The sequence below is a fragment of the Symphalangus syndactylus genome, chromosome 3 (assembly GCF_028878055.3).
Source record: "Symphalangus syndactylus isolate Jambi chromosome 3, NHGRI_mSymSyn1-v2.1_pri, whole genome shotgun sequence".
Taxonomy (NCBI): domain Eukaryota; kingdom Metazoa; phylum Chordata; class Mammalia; order Primates; family Hylobatidae; genus Symphalangus; species Symphalangus syndactylus.
The window spans coordinates 104,887,627-104,908,018 of NC_072425.2; the positions used below are offsets into that span (position 1 = coordinate 104,887,627).

At 38.7% G+C, this 20,392-nt stretch overlaps 1 protein-coding gene across 7 annotated transcripts in view; it reads right to left on the bottom strand.

Moving 5' to 3' along the window:
* The window catches only part of DYNC1I1 (dynein cytoplasmic 1 intermediate chain 1), a 325,011-nt gene that overhangs the window by 101,704 nt on the left and 202,915 nt on the right, over nucleotides 1-20,392 (bottom strand). For 6 of the 7 annotated variants that reach the window (XM_055272648.2, XM_055272644.2, XM_055272645.2 and 3 more), the window contains 3 exons: nucleotides 13,028-13,190; nucleotides 10,764-10,863; nucleotides 1,853-1,978 (listed from right to left, as the gene is read on the bottom strand). In XM_055272648.2, coding sequence (XP_055128623.1) covers nucleotides 1,853-1,978; nucleotides 10,764-10,863; nucleotides 13,028-13,190 — 389 coding nt within the window. Of the gene's footprint in view, nucleotides 1-1,852; nucleotides 1,979-10,763; nucleotides 10,864-13,027; nucleotides 13,191-17,422; nucleotides 17,429-20,392 lie in introns of all 7 variants that reach the window. The other variant, XM_055272649.2, reaches the window with a different exon arrangement.

Genomic DNA, 20,392 nt, shown 5'->3' on the forward strand with positions numbered 1-20,392 from the left:
AAATACTAAATATCATAGCAATTTTGTTTTTCTTTGGCAGCCAGTGATATTTACCTGACCTTTATCCCAGCTTCATGAGTATCATCTGTATCAAAGTGCTGACTACAAGTTTTTGGAATCAACTATTTTACTCAGAATCTTTTGGTAACTCTGGTATGACTACCTTGTTACTATATTTAGGGTACCTCTTGCTTTTTTTTTTTTTTAAATCACGAGTGTATTTTCTTCTCAATGACATGTATTGGATCATTAAGGGAGAAACTAAAATAAAAAATGTTTGTTGGAGAAATGTTTAGTCAATGATCCCAAAGATACACACACACACATACACACACACACACACACAAGAATGCCCTTTTCAATTACTACTAGTATTAACTATTGTCATGTGGTAAAACAAGTAATTTACAGTTGATTCCAGAAACCTGTAGTCAGTTAATATAATTAAAATTTAAAAATCATGAAAAAGATCATACATATTGATTATAATAATGTATTATTGTTGGATTTTTAAAATCAAAGATATACTTTCTGTAATATCAAAATAATTTAAAAGGCACTGTTTTTCAAAAATGTGTTTCTCTTTATTTCTTAATCCTTACAGCATTTTCCTGGGAATTTGGCAAACCTTGTAAAACTGAACAAAATTAGGATTTTGTGCTTCTGTGTTTACAGAATGAACATATCAAGCTGACTTAAAAAAAAAAAGAAAAAGAAAAAGAAAGAACCGTTCTTATTTCAAAGGCTCAGAAAATAAAGGTTATTTACTATACAGACCTAGACTTCTTGTTAAGTTGTTTTTGAGATAGCAAATTAGAAAAACATGGCCAGAGTTAGAGGTTACTCAATCAGGTTGAGGCTGGGACTCTATTCCAGCAGCTCCTATTCCCCAAATTATATCTGATAATGCTCTAAAGTCTAAACATATTTTAGTTAAGAAAGATACTTGGCTCTTAGATAGAAAATGGCACTAAGCTTCCAAAAATCAACAGGTTTACCCACCCTCTTCAAATGATGTATTTGTATTCAGAGTAATCTGTCTCTCAGTACCTCTGAATTGTAACATTTGAGGAACTGCAATTTTGAGCTGAAATGTTTGTTTTTCATTTGCCTGTGCATAATCACAGGATAGGAGCATTAATAAAGGGGTTGGTGTATTGGCCTATGCTGAGGCCTATTATTTAGGCAGAGTCATGGCAACAGAGCAATGCAGAACGTGTACAAGGGTACCATAATTTCAGCCTGTATTGTGTCAAGTGGAAGAGAAGACATGTCTGCAGAGAGAAGGAATGAAAAATACAAACATATTTGAAATTATCTCTGCATTTTCAAACCAGAAACAGCGTCTATATTTCCCAGCAACTCAAGAAATACGAGTGGTAAGTCTTGCCCCGTGCCAGCTACAAAAGTATTATCTGTTAAGTAGTATGGCGCCCATAAACTTAAAATCAGCAAAATCCACTGAACTGCATTTCCAAGAGAGTAGGAGACTTGAAATGGTAGTGCTCTGAGGATGTCCACATGGGTGGGCAAGCATATGTTGCTTTTAAGCAGAGGAAGTGGTATACCACGATTTCTTCATAAGTGCGAGGTCTTTATAAACTCATCCTCATGGGGGCTGTTTTAAATAGAAAGAAAATGACACACAGTCCCCAACCAAGCTTCCTAACTGTTTGGGGAGGGTTGCCACTTTCCCAAAACATTAGGTTACTGTGGGGGAATTTTCCAAAATTGTCAACAATTTCATTTTTAAACTGAGTTCTTCCTCTCAGCATAAGACAGATGCAATACAGCACAAACTATATTTGGTCTAGCAGGAGATGTAAGTTATTTTTACTACGCTGACTCCTACCTGACAGTGGAAGACGTATTCTGGTGTGGTTTTCTTAAACTTCATGTTCCAAACCAAGGCCACTCCATCTGGTTCATGGGGAGCATCTTCATTGTTGTTGTAAGAAGCCACCATCAGCTCAGGGTACTAAATGGAAGAGGTCACAAGGATGAATTATGCTAAGATGACAACACAAGGAAAACTTTGTTATTCCTACGTACACGTGGTATACTACATAGCATAAATAGTGCTTTCTGTTATGTTGTGGCATACCTACTATCAGCTTACTGCTGCAACCTCCTGCGATCTTGTTTCTGCCTCCAACACTCTGTATGCACTTGTCGTACTCACCGGTAACTATCAAACTACAAACATCGCTTTACCTCTCTGTATTATTTGACACTTTGTGCTACTCCCTTCCTCTCCTGTACTGGCTTCCATTACATCTTTCTCTCCTGATTTTCTTCCCTGACTTCTCTTTTCAGTTCCTGCAGGTTCTCCTTCTATTACATATATTCCAAGGAGGGCTGTTCCCCCTGAGTAAAGTTCATCTACTCCAGTGGCTTTAATAAGCTTAACATGCTGGTAATTTTCAAATCTATATCTCTAGGCTTAATTTCTCTCTGAGATGCAGGTCTTTATATCTGACTGCCTACTGGGGATTTCTCAGGGCTGTCCATAGACCCATCAATTGCAACACATAGAAAAATGAGCTCATTGACTTCCACATGAAACCTACTGCTCGTCCATGTTCCCTATTTTAGGGTCTTGCACTAACATTCGCCTGGCCCAGGCCAGCCATTCTACATTTTTATTTATTTATTTATTTATTTTTTGAGATGGAGTCTCACTCTGTTGCCCAGGCTGGAGTGCAGTGGCGTGATCTCAGCTCACTACAAGCTCCGCCTCCGGGGTTCGTGCCATTCTCCTGCCTCAGCCTCCTGAGTAGTTGGGACTACAGGCACCCGCCACCACGCCTGGCTAATTTTTTGTATTTTTAATACAGACGGGGTTTCACCATGTTAGCCAGGATGGTCTCGATCTCCTGTCCTCGTGATCCACCAGCCTCGGCCTCCCAAAGTGCTGGGATTACAGGCGTGAGCCACCACGCCCAGCCCATTTATTTTTACTTCTTTCTCTCTCTCACTCCCATACACTAAATTTCCCTAATTCCTCAACACCTTTCAAATGAATATTTTCTTTCTATCTTTAAGGTCAGAGCCTGCTAAATTAATTTCTTATCTGGATGAAGGCAACAGCTTCATAAATGGCTTCCTATACTGACCTACTCCATTCTCCATCCTTCATCAGGAAGACTTTACAAAATATATATTAGGCTAAGTCATTCCTCAGCTTAAAATACTTTAATGGCTCATCATTACTTTCAAGGCAAAATGCAGGTCACAGAGGATCCTTAATAATCTGTCATTTTTTGCCTTTCCTGCTTACTCTCCTACAACCTTCCCTCTTTCTCCCCACCTCCCACACCCTATGACTCAGCCTCACTGGACTAGTTTTGAGGCAAACAGGTACATCTCTGTACCTATGAGTCTCATACTCACTCTCACTAGGATGACTCTTCTGTGTTGTTTACATAATTAACTCATCCTTTAAGACTCAACACAGGCATCAAGTCCTCCAGACAATCCTGACTTAACCAACCACTTTCTTCCTTGCCTATTATCAGCTCCCTTAGTATTATGTGTCTGCCCTGCCAATTAAAGCACTTGTCAAATGCATTATAATTTTTTTTCTACACCTGTGTCTTTCACTAGATTGTAAGCTCTTTGAGAGTAGGGACTGGTTTTCGTTGACCTCTGAATCCAGGGTCAATTCCTAGCATATAATAAACTTGTGCCAAAATTTCTTTAATTATTTTAAATTTTTAATTTTAGTAATTTTGTGCTCAATAGAAAGGCTTTATATATCATCCTGTGTTGTCAAACAATGCTAATAATTAAAGGCTTAAATGCAAGAAACATAACCAGTAAAATAACAAGAAGGACTCTATAGTGATTCTAGGTATTAGAAAGACCTACTCACCCTACATAAACTCTGTCCTGAGTGTTACTAAATAAACTGAGGATAAATCTCATAGGAAGTACTTATGAGTTAGGACACATTTCATGAAAATGTCATTCCTACATAGGAGTCTCAAAAGGCAGCCCTATTAAAAATAGTATCAGGATTATAGCAGATCATATCGCTCTCTTCTTATAATTTAATTTTTTCCTCCTTTTTCATTATTCGATACATATATTTAATGGAAGATTGCCTTTATGAATTGGAACACGGATCTTTTTTTTCTATTAAAAATAACTACATCTAAGTCTTATTCATTCTTCCAGCAGCCTCAACTAAAGAAAGCTGCAGAGAGTTACAACGTGCTGGTTGTGCAGAGGAAGTATAAGCATACAGTGATACACAAGTCTGTGGCCACCAGGGGAAGTAATCACTCTTTATTAAAAAACGCTCCTCAGCGGATGAATCAAAGGCCTATTAAGAAAGGCCTTTGATTCAAAGCCCATTCAAAGAAACTAACATCCAGATAAACACAGACATCTCCAGACTGTCCATCTGAAGTTTAACTATGTCACATGTGAAAAGGCAACTCTATAAACATCAACACCACTACCACAGGGGCTAAGGAGCAGCCAGATGTTTCTGCAATAATATCACCCAGCTGGGTCTCATTGTTGGCACCCACTTGCAGCTTTTCTTTTTCCATTTAAAAATATTCAAAATTATTTAGCTTTAAAACTCCTTTAGAAAACAGGGAGTGCTTTAGTAAAATTACCAGTGAAATGCCATTGGCATAATTTCTATAACTGAGATCATAAGGCCTAAAGATACTGATTTAAATTTTATCTCATGCAAGTTTTTGGGATTTCAAGGTGCCTTCTAGTATGTCTTTTTCCACTGTTTGTTTGAACATGACTAGTCATATTTTCTTTTTCCAATAAAAAATCTCTAAACAATTATTTAATCTTAAATGTTGTTCAAAGTTATGTTTTTAAAGAGAATATAAAGAATTATGAAATTCATGATCATTTGGTTACTCATAGGGCTGAATTATCCTGTATTTACCCTAGGAGAATTTTACCTGGAAATTACCAGATATACTCTGAAGCCCATTTTTTTCTAACAAATAAATGAAACCTAGTTGGGGCGCAGTGGCTGAGGCCGGCAGAGGTTGAGACCTCCAACGCAGAAGTTGAGGCCTGCAGATCACTTGAGGTCAGGAGTTCGAGACCAGCCTTGCCAACATGGTGAAACCCCTTCTCTACTAAAAATACAAAAATTAGCCAGGCATGGTTGTGTGTGCCTGTAATCCCAGCTACTCGGGAGGCTGAGGCAGGAGAATCGCTTGAACCCAGGAGGTGAAGATTGCAGTGAGCTGAGAGTACACCACTGCACTCCAGGCTGTGTGACACAGTAAGACTCCGTCAAAAAAAAAAAAAAGAATCTAGCATTTACTGGAGAGGAAGGAACCATCATGTTTTAAGTGCCCGTTATGTACCAGACACTGATATGTTAATTCATTTGGTCCTCATAACCCTCTAAGGTAGGCAATGGTTTATTCATTTCCACAGACAAAGAAATGCAGAGTCCCGGGTTAAATAACATATTCCAAGCTATGTTGCTAATAAGTGATAAAGCAAGAACCCCACTTAAAGTCTGTTGGGCTTCAAAAGCCTTGTCCTTTCCTGTCCGCTGTGGCATGCCTCAAGTGTCCCCTATAAATGTGTAAGGCACCATGACAGGTAAAATATGTGACATGAATGCCCTGAATAATAGGCTCTTCTCTACAGGAACTTATCATTAGGTGGAGGGAGGTAAGACACGTGTAGAAATAACTACAAGACAAATACAAAAGCAGACCATGACAAGTGCTAAGACAGAGGCAGAAGCAAGGTTCTGTAGAAGCATAGGGCCAAGTATGCTGGCTCATGCCTGTAATCCCGGCACTTTGGGAGGCCGAGGAGGGTGGATCACCTGAGATCAGGAGTTCAAGACCAGCCTGGCTAACGTGGTGAAACCCCGTCTCTACTAAAAATACAAAAATTAACCAGCCCTGGTGGCTTGCTTCTGTAATCCCAGCTACTCCGGATGGGGAGGCACGAGAACGCCTGAACCCAGAAGGCAGAGGTTGCAGTAAGGGGAGATCATGCCACTGCACTCCAGCTAGGGCGACAGGGTGAGACTCCATCTCAAAATAAATAAATAAGCATGGAAGCTGGTGTGGGGTGTGGCAGGAAGAGAAATTGAAAGGGATTTCTGAGAAGAAATGAGACCTTGAGCCTTGTCAAGCGGGTAGGTTATTAGGACAGATGACAGTAGGGACAAGAGTCCAAAGACGGGTGCAGGAGACCCCTCCTGGTATCTGTCTGGTTCATCTGAATCTCTCTCTTTGGAGATTACCCCAGTAAACAGAAGCCTAACTTCCCAGGGATAGTTAATTAATTGCAGGGTTGATACTTGACCCAGCTGAGCCAATTGCGTTCTCTAACCAGAATATTGTAAACCTTGAACTGAGACACAGGACCCCGGAGCTGGCAAAGGGGTCTGGATAAGGACAGCAGCCTACTGGTGAGGTCCCTTAAGCTGCCCAGATTCCTACTATTTCTAAGTTTTAGTTCTTCATCTTTTTCATGAATTTCCTAACTACTATAATGGCTTCCCAGTAAATTCCTCTGTCTACTTAACCCAGCCAAAGATGAAGTCTTTTTGACCAATACAGTGAAGAAGAATAAGTCCAATAGACATCAGGTTGTAGTATTAATATGTGGCTAGGAGGCAGGCTATATCAAGCTGTATAAAAGAAGAAAGGCCTGGAAATGCCTCAGGGCATCATCATGGAAGTCACTGAGCACAGGCTAATGATTTTAGATTTTATTCTGGGGGACAATAGGAGTCATACTTTGCAACTAATGATAATACTGCTACTGCTCTTCTCACCACTATGTCACATTTATCAAGTACTTCTTATGCACCAGACACTTTTAAAATTATGTCCTTTATTTTTATTTTATTTTATTTTAAGACAGGGTCTTGATCTGTCTCCCAGCCTTGAATGCAGTGATGAGATCTTACCTCACTGCAACCTCTGCCTCCAGGCTCAAGCAATTCTCCCACCTCAGCCTCCCACATAGCTGGGGCTGCAGGCATGCACCACCATGCCTGGTCAATTTTTGTATTTTTTGTAGAGATGGGGTTTTGCCATGTTGCCCAGGCTGGTCTTGAACTCCTAGGCACAAGTGACCCTCCTGCCGTGGCCTCTCAAAGTGTTGGGATTACAGGTGTGAGCCACTGTGTCCAGCCAAAGTATCATTCCTTTATATGCATTAATTCATTTAACACTAACAATAAGTGTGTGAGCTAGGTATTATTATCATCATTTCATGAATGAAGAAACTTAAGCCAAGAGAAGTTAGGCAATTTGCCCAAGTTGATACAGAGTGTATAAGTAATCTTTACAAAGATTAATCTGGTAAAAGTGCTTATACTGACTTAACCTTATAGAGACTGACAGTAGAGAGACCAGTAAGACACTGTTTCCTAACCTAAGCAAGAAGTAGAGGGCATGACATAAAGTAGGTGTCAAATCCGTGTTCGTGGATTTGCACTGATGTCAATAGTAATCTTTTTGCTGTTGTAAATTTGATTGGATTTAGCAACTAACTGAGCTGCCAAAGATTACTCAGGTTTGCATCCTGGATGACTGCAGGAGTGGAAGATGCAATTTACATGTGAGAGGAGTGAGTATACATGGTGGGAGTAAGATCATGAGTCTGAGTTTGCACACATCTGAAAACTGTCACGTGGTATGTGATAGTATTATTGACTGACTGTGCTAAATAATGTTCATTGGGTGACAAAGTTGACATAATCCTTCAGCTTCCCAGATTTCTTCCAAGGAATGACGTTTGATGATATTTTGTAAATATTTCAAAGTTAAAGTGTTCTGGTTTAAGAAGCCCAGGAGATCAAAGCAAAGCTATGCTGAAACCTTATAATTTCTTCCTCTCCTCTCAGTTCTATTCTGTTACATTCAGTAACTCATCCTAGACATACATGCCACCACTACACACCAAGACTGTTCCTCTATCTCTCTTCTTTCTTAATATCATTGGATTGCATCTAAATTCATCAAAAAGTCTATCTAATAAGTATGTAATCCTGGTCCTTTGAACCCCACAAAAGTGTTGTGATGCAGGAGCTGAGGGTTCTAATGTCTTTTTCTTATGCCTCATGTACAATACATTTTTCAAAATTGCAGACTTCTTCCCCACAGCATAGGTGGGCAGGTCACACAAAAATAGGGGAAAATAAATGTGGTCTCTCCATGGTAGAGTTTCTGTTATTTCCAACTTCACTTCCTCCAACACAAACATCATGCAAGACCCTGTGTGGAAACACATCCACGGGCAATGTGGCCCATCACCTACTGAGGCAAGGCAGGGACCAGCCCCACCCCGTGCCTCCTCAGGGAGTGTTATCAGCTGACCCAGGAACAAGGTTGTAGTTGCCTTTCAGGAATGTGTCAGATAAAGTTCCTGTGTAATTCCCCGACTCTGAACAAGTGGACAAGCTGAGCTAAGTGTTTCCTCAGGCTTGGATCTGATTTCTGTGCACACACTCAAGCATGCTCAGAGACCACCCACACACTGGCGGAAAGCGGTTGGGCAAACCCTGCTTGTCTTAGTCTCTGCACGATCATGCACTGTGTGCTTTGTTGTTTGGATACAAAAAGGGATTCAAGAGGAGAGAACATTCACCCACTTTATGGCTGATGAGGGTCTAGTTATGGGGAATTACACCCCTCTTTTGTTCCCCTGTTCTCCAGTAGGATTAATTGGGACTTATCCATTTTATAGCTCTGTCTAGAACACCCTCTTCTCCCCTCCATTTGTCTAACTCCCAGTCTTCTGAGAAGCGCTGTCTGACCAGAGACAGATTCCAACCTCCACTGAACTTTGAGAGCACTTGTTATTTGCCCCATATCACTCTGCACCTTTACAAGCTCTTTTAGTTTCAGATCCAGAAGCTCTTTGTGAGAGGCAGTGGTTAAGAGCATATGCCATGGGATGCTAAAATACTTTGGTATAAATCGCCACTATACCACACCCTGGTTGAGTGATTTTCAGCAAGTTACTTAGCTTCTCTGAGCCTCAACTTCTTCAAATATGTCATGGAAATAGTAAGGGTGGCTGCCTCATATGATTGTTGTGAGGGGGAAATAAGAAATCCTTCACAGCAGCTGTCATGGTGCTTTGCATATAAGAAAAATAAATTAAAAGCTAGCTATGACTATTATTCCCAATAAAAGCATTGATAACAAGAAAGCAGAAACTGTGCCGTGCATAAGTGCTTAGGAATAATCATTCCTGCTTCTCTCGCTGTTCTTATGTCAGTGTTATTGCAGGAAGGAACATTGTTGTTAAGAATGTGGGCTCAGGCATCAGATGCTTAGGTTCAAATTCTGATGCCACCACACTAGGCTGTGTGCCTTTGCATATCACTTACCTACTCAGTGCCTGGTATATTGTCACCTAGTTGAGTTGGCCATTCAGCAAATTGGCTTTTGGTAAACTTGCCTGCTTTCACTCTGAATGCCACACTGATGGGCTTAGACTTCCTTTCTATGGGCAATGGGGAGTTTTGGTCTAGGGAATGAAAAGATCAGGTTTGTGGTTTTTTTTTTTTTTTGAGACAGAGTCTCACTGCATCACCCAGACTGGAGTGCAGTGGCACAATCTCGGCTCATGGCAACCTCTGCCTCTCAGGTTCAAGCAATTCTCCTACCTCAGCCTCCCGAGTAGCTGGGATTACAGGCATTTGCCACCACACTCGGCTAATTTTTGTATTTTTAGTAGAGAAGGGGTTTCACCATGTTATCCAGGCTGGTCTCAAACTCCAGACCTCAAGCAATCCACCCACCTTGGCTTCCCAAAGTGCTGGGATTACAGGCGTGAGCCACCACACCCAGCCGAGTGATCAGATTTTTATTTTAGAAAGATTGTTTGGGTAGATTTCTATAGGGGAAAACTGTAGGTGGACAAGCATGAGGGTAGAAATATCAGCTTGAAGGTTAAGAATAGTATTAGATGATGAATATATGAGTGGAGGCATGGGAAGTCTTGGTGACAGACTGGGTCTGGAAGACAAGAGGAAGTTGGCAATGTTGATGAAAGTTCTGCTTTAGGCTCTTGGGTATATTGTGGTGCCTTTAACATACAGATCATATAACAGGTAAAAAAGGATTTGGGATATATGAAAATAATGAGTTACTAATTCATTTAAGATTCTATGGGACACCTGGAATAGTGGCTCTGTCTGGTGTACAGAGTGAAATTCAGCAGGGAGATTGGGCGGGAGATATAAACAGGCTGTTCATGGTTGAATCCTTAGCAGTGGAAGAGATCTCCTGCAGAAAGCACATCAAGAAGAAGAGCAGGGGTTGAGAGCATAACCACAGGGACCTCAAGGATGGTTAGAGGAAAAAGAAATCCTGGAGAAGTCAGAAAACTAGGAGACAGTAGAGAGAAGTAGTGAGAATTCAATGGAAAGAGAATGTTTCTATAGGCACAAGGAAGCTGACTAAGCTGCTTAACAAAGAAAGGTCAGGACAGATGTGGGCTTAAAAATATCCACAGGATTTGACAAGTAGGAAATCAGTGGTAATCTTAATGGGGAAGTTTCATGGACAGAACAATTTGGCTTCTTGTTTGGTACCTAGAACATAGTAGGTACTCAATAAATACAAATAACTGAGTAGAGAATTGAAACTGAAACCTCAATAAAATGAGGGGGAAAAAAACCAACAGGCATAGAGAGGAAATTGTAGGCAAGTAAACAAATCTCTTATTTTTTTATACAAATGCCATGAGAACACAAGCCCAGTTTGTCCAAGCCCAGCAATAATTCTTACCTGGAGGGACCAGTCCATACAAGTGACCACTCGATGCTTGGACCAATGCTCATCATAGAACTGACGATTGAAAGAAAGATTGGCTCCAGCCTGAACATCCCTAGGAGGATTTAAACATCAGAGATAAATATGGAGCTCTTTCTCTATGCTGCTCATATAGAAGCACTGATATGGCAAAAGCCTGGCACACAATACTCTCTGAGGCCAAAATGTTAATCTAGACTACATACCCTGATCAAAATTAATGAACTAAAGATGGTCTTCTTTATGAAAAGCTCTTTCTAACCTGGCCTGGAAAGGGTTTCCATGTCATTCCAAGACTGTTATGAAATGTCAGATTTGTTTCAAGTTCCCATCTTGACCAGTCCCAAGCTTTCTCCAACCCTGGTTCCGGCCAGAACCTCTCCCTGAAAGGCTCTGGCCTGAAGCAGGGCTTATTAGAAATCTCTGCTATCAAGGGAGCACAGCACACCAGAGGATTCTTTGATATCGATACTACCTTATTGGTCCTTAGACCAGAAATTATATGCATGTTTTTATTTACTTGTAAATGCTGACCGGCTGTAGCAGTAGCCTTCTCACTCAATAGTAAGTGATAATTTCTACCATGAGACAGGCGTGGTAGACAGTGGAGGATTCACCAGATATGTTCCAGATACTTATCACTTCTTCCATGGACCAAAACAGCATCTGAGTCTAGGAGGATTACACTTTAGCCAGTGTTTACTTGGCTGACACTCAACTGGCCATAACACCTCCTTCAAGGAACTCAGTGCCGGTTATGCAGCTGCTCCACAAGCTGAGTATTTACATCGAGTAATGTTTGTTCTGGACCAGGAACTATGGGATCTGCATAAAAAGCTGCCTAAGTTGCTTGGGCTTTGGTTCAGAAATTCTTCTACACCCACCTTTCCTCTGTTCATTTGCTTCAACTGCTGGCTTGCACCCTGCATCACTTAACTTATATGGCTCTTGTTCAGACTGGGTGACCTGGCTTCCAACAAGTTATTTGGGCTCTAATTAGTAAACCTAATATGACATTTTTTTTTTCTGCTAACCCTTCCTCAGCTCCGCCATTGCAAACTCAGGATAGATAGATAGATAGATAGATAGATAGATAGATAGATAGATAGATAGATATAGATCTATATCTATCTATCTATCTATCTATCTATCTATCTATCTATCTATCTATCCACACACACACACACACACAAGTCCTGCCAGGAGCCTAGGATAATACTGAGCCAGGCACACAGAGGGAAATAGGACCAACAAAATCAAGAAAGTCATAGAAAAATGGCATTTCAAAAAAACACAAAGATTGTAGAGCATATATATTCAAAATATTGTTGTCTCTTCAAGGTAGTCTAAAGATGCTGCCTACTGTTGAGAACATGTACAGGACTCCCTTTTGAAATTGTTTTTCACGCCTCTGTTACATTCCCTTGAGCATCCTCAATGATGATAAGATACCATCCTTTAAGAATGTATTTGGATTTTAGAAATGGCAAAAAAAATCAGGCCTGATGAAAAAGGCAAGTGACCCTACCTTCACATATCATTCTTGGCCAAAAGAGATCTGTGGCTGAGAACAGCTATATTTATGTTTATAAGGCTCATATAGTCCCTCCTATTCTCCCCAGGACAATGGTTGACAGTCAGGGCCTTTTCCAATACCTATGCTACAGTCACAGATGAAGTCATTTAGGGACACTTGCTTTTATTGATTAGTTTTGTTTTGCCTGTAAATATATTCTTGCATATATTAATATGTTTCCTAAAAGGCATATACACATATGCATACTTTCATGGTACCAAAAAGAGGAAACATTTTCCAGTCTCTGTTCATCATTACCCACATCAGTTAACTTCTCCCACACCTCATGTTTATTTTCTTCAATTTCCTATTTGCTTGGACATCACGAATAAATCTAGTAGATACAACACAAATCTCCTTTGCTGCTTGAAAGAATGTTTTCTCAGAGGATAATGCATGTGACTCTGCCAGTCTCTATCACCTGGACTGTTCCCCAGATACCAAGTTCAAAAGCATTTCACAGAAGCACATGATAATTACAAGGAAGCTCTAAGCCAGAAGTTATCACCAAAGCCCATAGTCAAAGCTGTTCAACAAGATCAATTCCAAAATTTCACCCTCCTCTAATTTCTTAATTTGGAATTTTCCTAGTCAGAACATAAATAAATTTAGAATTAACAGATAACTTATGCTATTTTTTAAAGAATGCACACAAGAGACTAACCCATCTTTTTCCTCTAACTCTCGGCCGCTGTAGTCAAAAAAGATGTCGGAATCTTCAGCCAGGGCTCTTTCAATTACCCGTATTGTCCGGTCAAAAAAGATGAGAAATTCCTCTGAATGAAGGATCTGCTGTTTTTCTTCCTCTGTCAACTCTCTTGGAGGGGCTTTATTTATTTATTTTTTTGTAAAAGAGATTGTTAGGGAAGAAAAAAGGGACAATTAAAACTTATCAAGAGGAACCCAACTCTTGAGAGAGACTGCTTATCAAAGGCGTGGCAAGACACAGTGAAACAAATCATTGCTAACATTGATTCTAAATTATTTATAAATTCACACCAAAGGCTTCTGCAGATGTACCCACAAAAAGATTGCATATTTGGTCTAATTATTATTTTGAAGAGTTGAAGAAGATTACAAATAAAAATAGATTGGTGTGCTTTTAGCAATCAGTTCTAAATGTTTTTTTTTAACTTGAAAAACAGCTCAAATATGGCATAATAGATAGACTCACAAAACTATGTATTTATATATGCTATTGTACTATTGTCAAGCTGGCAGTATTAAATAATTAGGAACACTCTATAATATGATCCTCATAGTACCTTTCCTCTTTCTACTGAGTAAATTCATAAATTCATTTTATTTTAAATGGTTAGTTGGTAAGGCTGACTGATTGTTATATAGATTATATTCAAAAGCAGAAATATATCATTTCAAACCTGCTTTCACTCAAGACCTTCTGCTTTTAAACAAACACAAGGCACAAATACATGCTTCTATAAAACAACCCACAATTGTTTTTCTGCCTTACTTTTCTGGCATGATTAATCTTAATCTAACTAAATTTGAAGATAAAAAACGAGACAAAGAGATCAAATAACTAGTAGTATGTCATAGTTTCTGAAAGTGAGCTCACCTTAGAGTCACCATTTGGTTACATAAACCATTCTTTCAATTGCAAGTTTTACATAAAACCTTAGGGAAGGGATTAGGAACTCCCCAGACCAAAAAAAACCCTCAAGGGCAGAAACTGTCAGCTGAACCTTTGTGGTTCTTCAGGAACCCCAGTTCAACTCTGGTGGAGAGAGCCTTCAATAAACTTTTCGTTGGTTACTCTTTCAGTAAGTAGTACAGAAGCTCCTGAAGTTAAACTTACAGGAGGAGGGTAGTGCATCACAATCACAGGTGGAGCCTCTGGTGGAATCACTCACCTACAGGGTTTTCCAAGCACTTCCACAACAATCCTAATAACAAAATCGATTTCCACCTGGCCACATGGTCGGAAGAATCTTTTAGGTACTATCACCTGTAGCATAATATTTTATGAAAGTGTTACATAATTTGACTAATTGTATCTTGAAGCCTAAGAAATCTGTGGTGTCAAGAAGCCCTTCTACAGAGTCAAGTCATGGCAGTGGATCCAATGTTCATAACTTCTCCCTCTTTCTAGCCTCCCCTTCCCTGCGGCAGACCATGATGCAGGGGGTCTGGAGAAACACGAGAATCTCTATTTGTACAAGAAACTAGAATGATCCTGATGTAGTTGGTTCACACCTTAGGAAATGCTCTCCAGGTAATATTAGGGCAACACGTGATTCATCCATTATAGCAGAAGAATTTCTCCTAACACACCCCACCTCATAGTTTCTAGCAGCCCTAAATAAAATTAGAAATATTTCTTTGCTGTCTAGATCTCCAGAGCCCTAAATAGTCCAGTGTGTACTGGGACTTTCCAAGGACCCCATTAACTTCTACTGAGCAGTGCTGCTGAGATGCTAGTTTGTGAAATGCTGAATCAGGCAATATGCACACTCAGACTTAGGCTAGGTAGTGGGGAAACAGGTGGAGGTCATAAATAACACAAAGAACTCTATGAAACCAACCTGGAATCAAGCACCCTGCCATATGCTAGATTTGATTAGTTAATCAATGCACTGAAGCTCTTTGAGCAGTAGTTTTACCTATGAAATGGGGATGATACCTAAACTTTAAGTCTGGTTTAAGAATTAAAGCTAAATATGCTGGGCTTCAATAATTAGTAACGAAGTAGCAATTTACTAGTCTGCTTTCTAAAACTCCTGTAAATGAGATATTTGAATTATTTCACTCCAGAATATAATAAAACTACAAAATGGAACTAGGCAAAAGGGGAACAAACCCTACTAAGTCCATTTTGTTTTGGTTAATGCTGTTACATAAATGAATAAACCTGACTAAACAAGAATACTATAGGCCAAGAAGAATGTCTTATTCAAAAAGACTCACTTGGCCTTGGTCACTGTTAATAGATGCCTTGAGACACACTTGAAATTAAACAAAGAAGTAGGAATTTTTCTCCTTTATTTACTTTTTTAAGATATTAAAAAATCTTTCTAGTCTCTGTTTATCTTTTCAAGCCACTTCTATTTCACCTGTATCTTTCCTTACAGGTCCATTACCTTGAATAAAAAATAGTATCTATGCAATTTTCTGTAATTTTTTTCTTCCCTGTAGCTTATTGTCACTTTGATCTCAGCTTTCAAGACACACAACTTCTTCTCTAACAGAAACATAAATGGCTGATCAAAGTGTGCTTGCAGAGGCCAAGTTCAGGTAGGTGGAGCACTAGCCTCTCCAGATATTATGATTGACAATACAATATTTGGCTTGAAATTAAAATGCTACAGAAGCAAACAAAAGATACATTTTATATTAAGCTTTGATGTCAAACAGGGATCAAATGACATGATTTGTTAGCACAAAATAATCAGATGCATGTGCAGATGAGTACTTTTTAAAAGTCATAAACATATTCAACTTAATTAAATAGGGCCATAGTAATTTTTGATTAAATAAACAAAACCTCCCATACTTAAAGATCTTTAAATTGATAAGTGTTGTTCAATATCATGAAAACATAATGGAGTATCCAGGAACCACAACCAAAAGGTGTATTCAGAGATAAAAACCTCTCCAGGCATCATATTTCATGAAAGAAAATTGGTTGATTAATGGATTCCACAAAGTTCAAAATACAGAAATAAACAAATAGAGTCAGAATTGTTTTACTCTAAATTAGATGCCAAATGCCACCTCAAGTATCTGTTTCTACAGCTTTTCCCTATCCCTGGAACCTAATAAATTATTTTTAACAAGTTCATGGCATTAAAAGGTAGGAATTTAATAGCAAAGGGCATACCAAAACAAAATGTGGGCATGGATAATAGTTTTTCTTATGGATTAAGCAGAAAATACTATTATCGAAGATTTTTTTTCTTTGTTTTCACAACACAAAACATGGAGTGTTTCTGCCAAGAACTGGCAGCTAACAATACTTTATGCATTTAAAGAGCTCTTTAAGAAGAAGTAGATTCTACACTATGAAAAGTAGAATGCATGGATGTAACTTACATGTAATCCAAATGATAAGACAATTTTCAAAGTTACCAAAATTTAACCAGTTATACTGAACTTGAATAACATGTATGAAAGAAATTTTACTGAATACATGAAATTCAGAAGACAGCCTAATTCTACGAATTTGTGGCCTGCAAAATTAAAATAGAATTTCACTTAGGGTCCACTTTTTATTGTAGAAATGTTAATTTTTCTTATTTTTATATATGAAAATACTTTTAAATATATCTTTCAAGCGTGATTGTATCTCATTTGCTGTGTTTTCTTGACCTTTCCTGCTATCCTCAATGTATACTTTGTCAGTTTCTCTTTAATTAATTTATACTACTTTAAACTATATCTTTTGGGTTCTGCCTTCTTGTGATTTTTTTTCCCTCTATAAAAATGTACAATTTATAATGAAGTTGACAACTTATACTGAGTTTTTTAGTATCTCCTTTCTATGTTAAAAGATATTTTAAAAATATCTACTACAAACATGTCTTGACTTGTTTCAGCGATGTTGCTTTAAATTTCAATATAAAAATTATTCAAAAATATTTTTCAAGGATCTCTAACAGATAAAAAATAAATAAACCCATGTAGCCAGGAAAAACATTAGATTAAATAAGGACAGTGGCTCTCATGGGAATTTTACAGTGAAATCAGTTCATAAACAGCAGCAAGAAACCAAACCAAACTAAAAGTGAAGGACATCTTTCTGTGAAGTCAATGTGAGGTTTATGAGTTGATTTGTATTTACAAAAAAGTTAGGTCCCCAGTCGTGTTGTTTTGAATTTCTAAACATGAAGACACGAGGACACTGACATATAGAAGTTTTTCTAAACTTTGATTATAAGCTAAAATATACCTGCTTTTTTCCTACTCTATGGCAGAAAAAAGTGAAACTAATAAATCAAGACTGCATTTCTTTACTGTTTAATGCACTTTGATGTCACATGGGCAAAAATGTCAAAAGTTAGTGAGTACTGATTATTTTCCCCATGTCCCCCCTCACCACCTTTTTCTTCCTTTTCATTCCAAAAAAAAAAAAAAAGCCAGATTTCTCAAAAACGTGTTCCCTGGTTTGAAACTGTATGTCAAGTTTCAGCCCAGAGCAAATTTTTATGGCTGAGTAATAAATCCCTGAAACGCAGGGTTCATAATGGAAGTGCTGACACAGCCCTAACTACCATGCAGTCGTGTGAATGGCGCCACGATTATATCTGCTAGAGATTCTTTCAAAAGTTTGCAAAATACTGTCTTGCTTTAAAAAAAAAAAGCCAGAGTTTGATGCCAACATAAACATGCTTTTAACCCATTATGTGTTAATTTGCAGAAAAGCCATTAATGGAGAATAAGGCACACAGTGCAGCAGGAACAGGAAATGTTCTTTCAAACTTCTTTTTGACTTTTAACATGACTTTAATCAATTCCATGAAGCATGAGTAACAGTTAAAACTGAAGGGTGTTTTCGCTTGGAACTTAAGAAGGAGGTTGCTTTGCTTTGCTGGAGAGGACGACTTGGAGATTGGGGCTGGGGTGGTGGTGATGGGGAATCCATGCCAAGACACACAAAATATACTCTGGCTCCTTATCACCAGGTATATTTTAAGAATAGTTTGTAAAGGGTAAAGGAGTACTTTAATAGATCCTGACTTATTTTGTACCTCACCACACCTGTAATCATGATATTCTACTCACCAACTTTTTTTTTTTTTTTTATTATACTTTAGGGTTTTAGGGTACACGTGCATGGATGAAACTGGAAAACTTTTTTTTTAAAGACGTTTTTAGTATAAGTTTAAATGTGAGATCTCTTCGATCAAATTCATTTAGACTCTCAGAAAGAGTAAGCCTTGTGTCTTCTGTGGATGCCACTGTTAAAAAGGTGAATCTTCTCCTAAACCTTAGTCACACCCTAGAACTTGACAGCGATTGAACTTCCCAATGTCTGAGACCTAGCACAGTAACAGAAGTAAGACCTTTAATGATAGTTCTCCAACGAGTTTAAAGGACTTTGCTTGCATCTCTATTGAAAGTTCTACATTTTTTAAAGGTACTAGTTGGGGCCCCTGTAACCATGTTCTCATTTCAAAGCTATGGGCTATGGCAAAGCTGAGCACAGAGAGCTGGGGCCCCCAAGGGCATCCATCCTACCAGGGTAGAAACCAGTTATAGACCCAGGCACTGCAAGGCAAGACTACTAATGATAATTCAGCAAACTTTTATACAGCACTTACTTTGTGCCAAGTATTGTTCCATACTAGCCCTGTTGAGTTTTTTAAAAACCTGTTTGCCAGATGGGGAAACTGAGGCAAAAAAAGGTTAACTGAGTCTGTAGTGATCACTCAGCTAATAATTGACAGAGACAAGATTTGATCGCAGATAGTGTGGCTCCAGATGCTGTGCTTTTTCATTACTATCTTGCACAGGCTTTTAGATACCTGAGATTGCAAAAAACAAACCAAAACTAAACGCCCACACTCAGACACACTTCAAATGAGCCTCAATATGAAGTGATTTTTAATAATTTTCTAAAATTGTGGCTGGGTGCGGTGGCTCACGCCTATAATCCCAGCACTTTGGGAGGCTGAGGCGGGTGGATCACGAGGTCAGGAGTTCGAGACCAGCCTGGCCAGTATGATGAAACCCCGTCTCTACTACAAATACAAAAATTAGCCAGGCGTGGTGGCACGCACCTGTAATCTCAGCTACTCGGGATGCTAAGGCAGGAGAATAGCTTGAACCTGGGAGGCAGAGGTTGCAGTGAGCTGAGATCGTGTCGCTGCACTGCAGCCTGGGACAGAGCGAGACTCTGTCTTAAAAAAAAAAAATTGTCTCATTTAACTCCATATGATATGGATGTCATTTGTAATGGGCATTTGGGCTACTCTAATTTTCTCATGAGAGCACAAGGTGTTGAGATCAGTAGGTATCAATTCCTACAAAAGACCCCAGTGCTGAACATCTGCCACACTGTGCCAGAGCCACAACCATCTTTAAAATTTACAAATCAAATGAGCTTCTAGTCAGAGTTATATTGATCAATACTTGGGACACTCAGTAGGAAATATGGAAGAACCTTTTTAATCTACACAGTTCTCAGGTCCCACTCTTCATTTATTTGCCAGCAAGTAAGACAAATTCGAAATTCTCTTCTGTCTCCATGGGCCAAGAATCTCAAATTAATACAAAATTGGGTTTGTAAGGAAATGTCACCTGCAGCATTTCCTGTCTCTCCTTTTCTTTTTTCTTTCTTTCTACTTATAGGCACAGTGCTATCATGAGGAGGGCAACAGGGTAAAATGTACACTTTGGATTTAACTCTAAATCTTGGCTCATGTACTTGTACATTATTTATCCTTGGATAAAGTTTTAGACCTCTCTCTTCCTAGTTCTCTGGCTATAAAATAGGGGTAATAACCGTATCTGCTTCAAAATGACGTTGTAAAGAGTGAGCAATATCTGTGGAGTGCTTAGCAGAGAGCCAAGGGCATAGTGAGCCCTTAATAAATGTTAGTTATTATTATCACCAGAACATGTAAGAGGTTGTTCCTCCTTATACAGGCAGAGTTGCAGAAGAAAAATTTTAATAGCAGAGTTACTAGCGTTGATCATTATTAATGTTTCTATGTAGATCACATGAAAACACTTTAGAATTTATTGACAAAATAATTATATCTAGTCCTTTGCTTTACTGTTATCATTGGGAATATATGGTTCTGTGAACAAGATAACATGGCAATTGGTAACAAGTGTTACTGGAATTGCGACTACACTTGTTACTGAAATTGTGGACATTTTGCACTTTATTTGCTTTTATCAGTCAAGAAATAAACGACTCGTGCTTTGGAGATTACAGTTTATGTTGCTAAATGTAATGTATCGAACAATCATAGAAAATCTTCCATATAGGGGATGCAAATTCAATTTTTACTTAGCTCTATAGTCTCTTATATTAGTAAAGGCCAACAAAACAATAAAATGA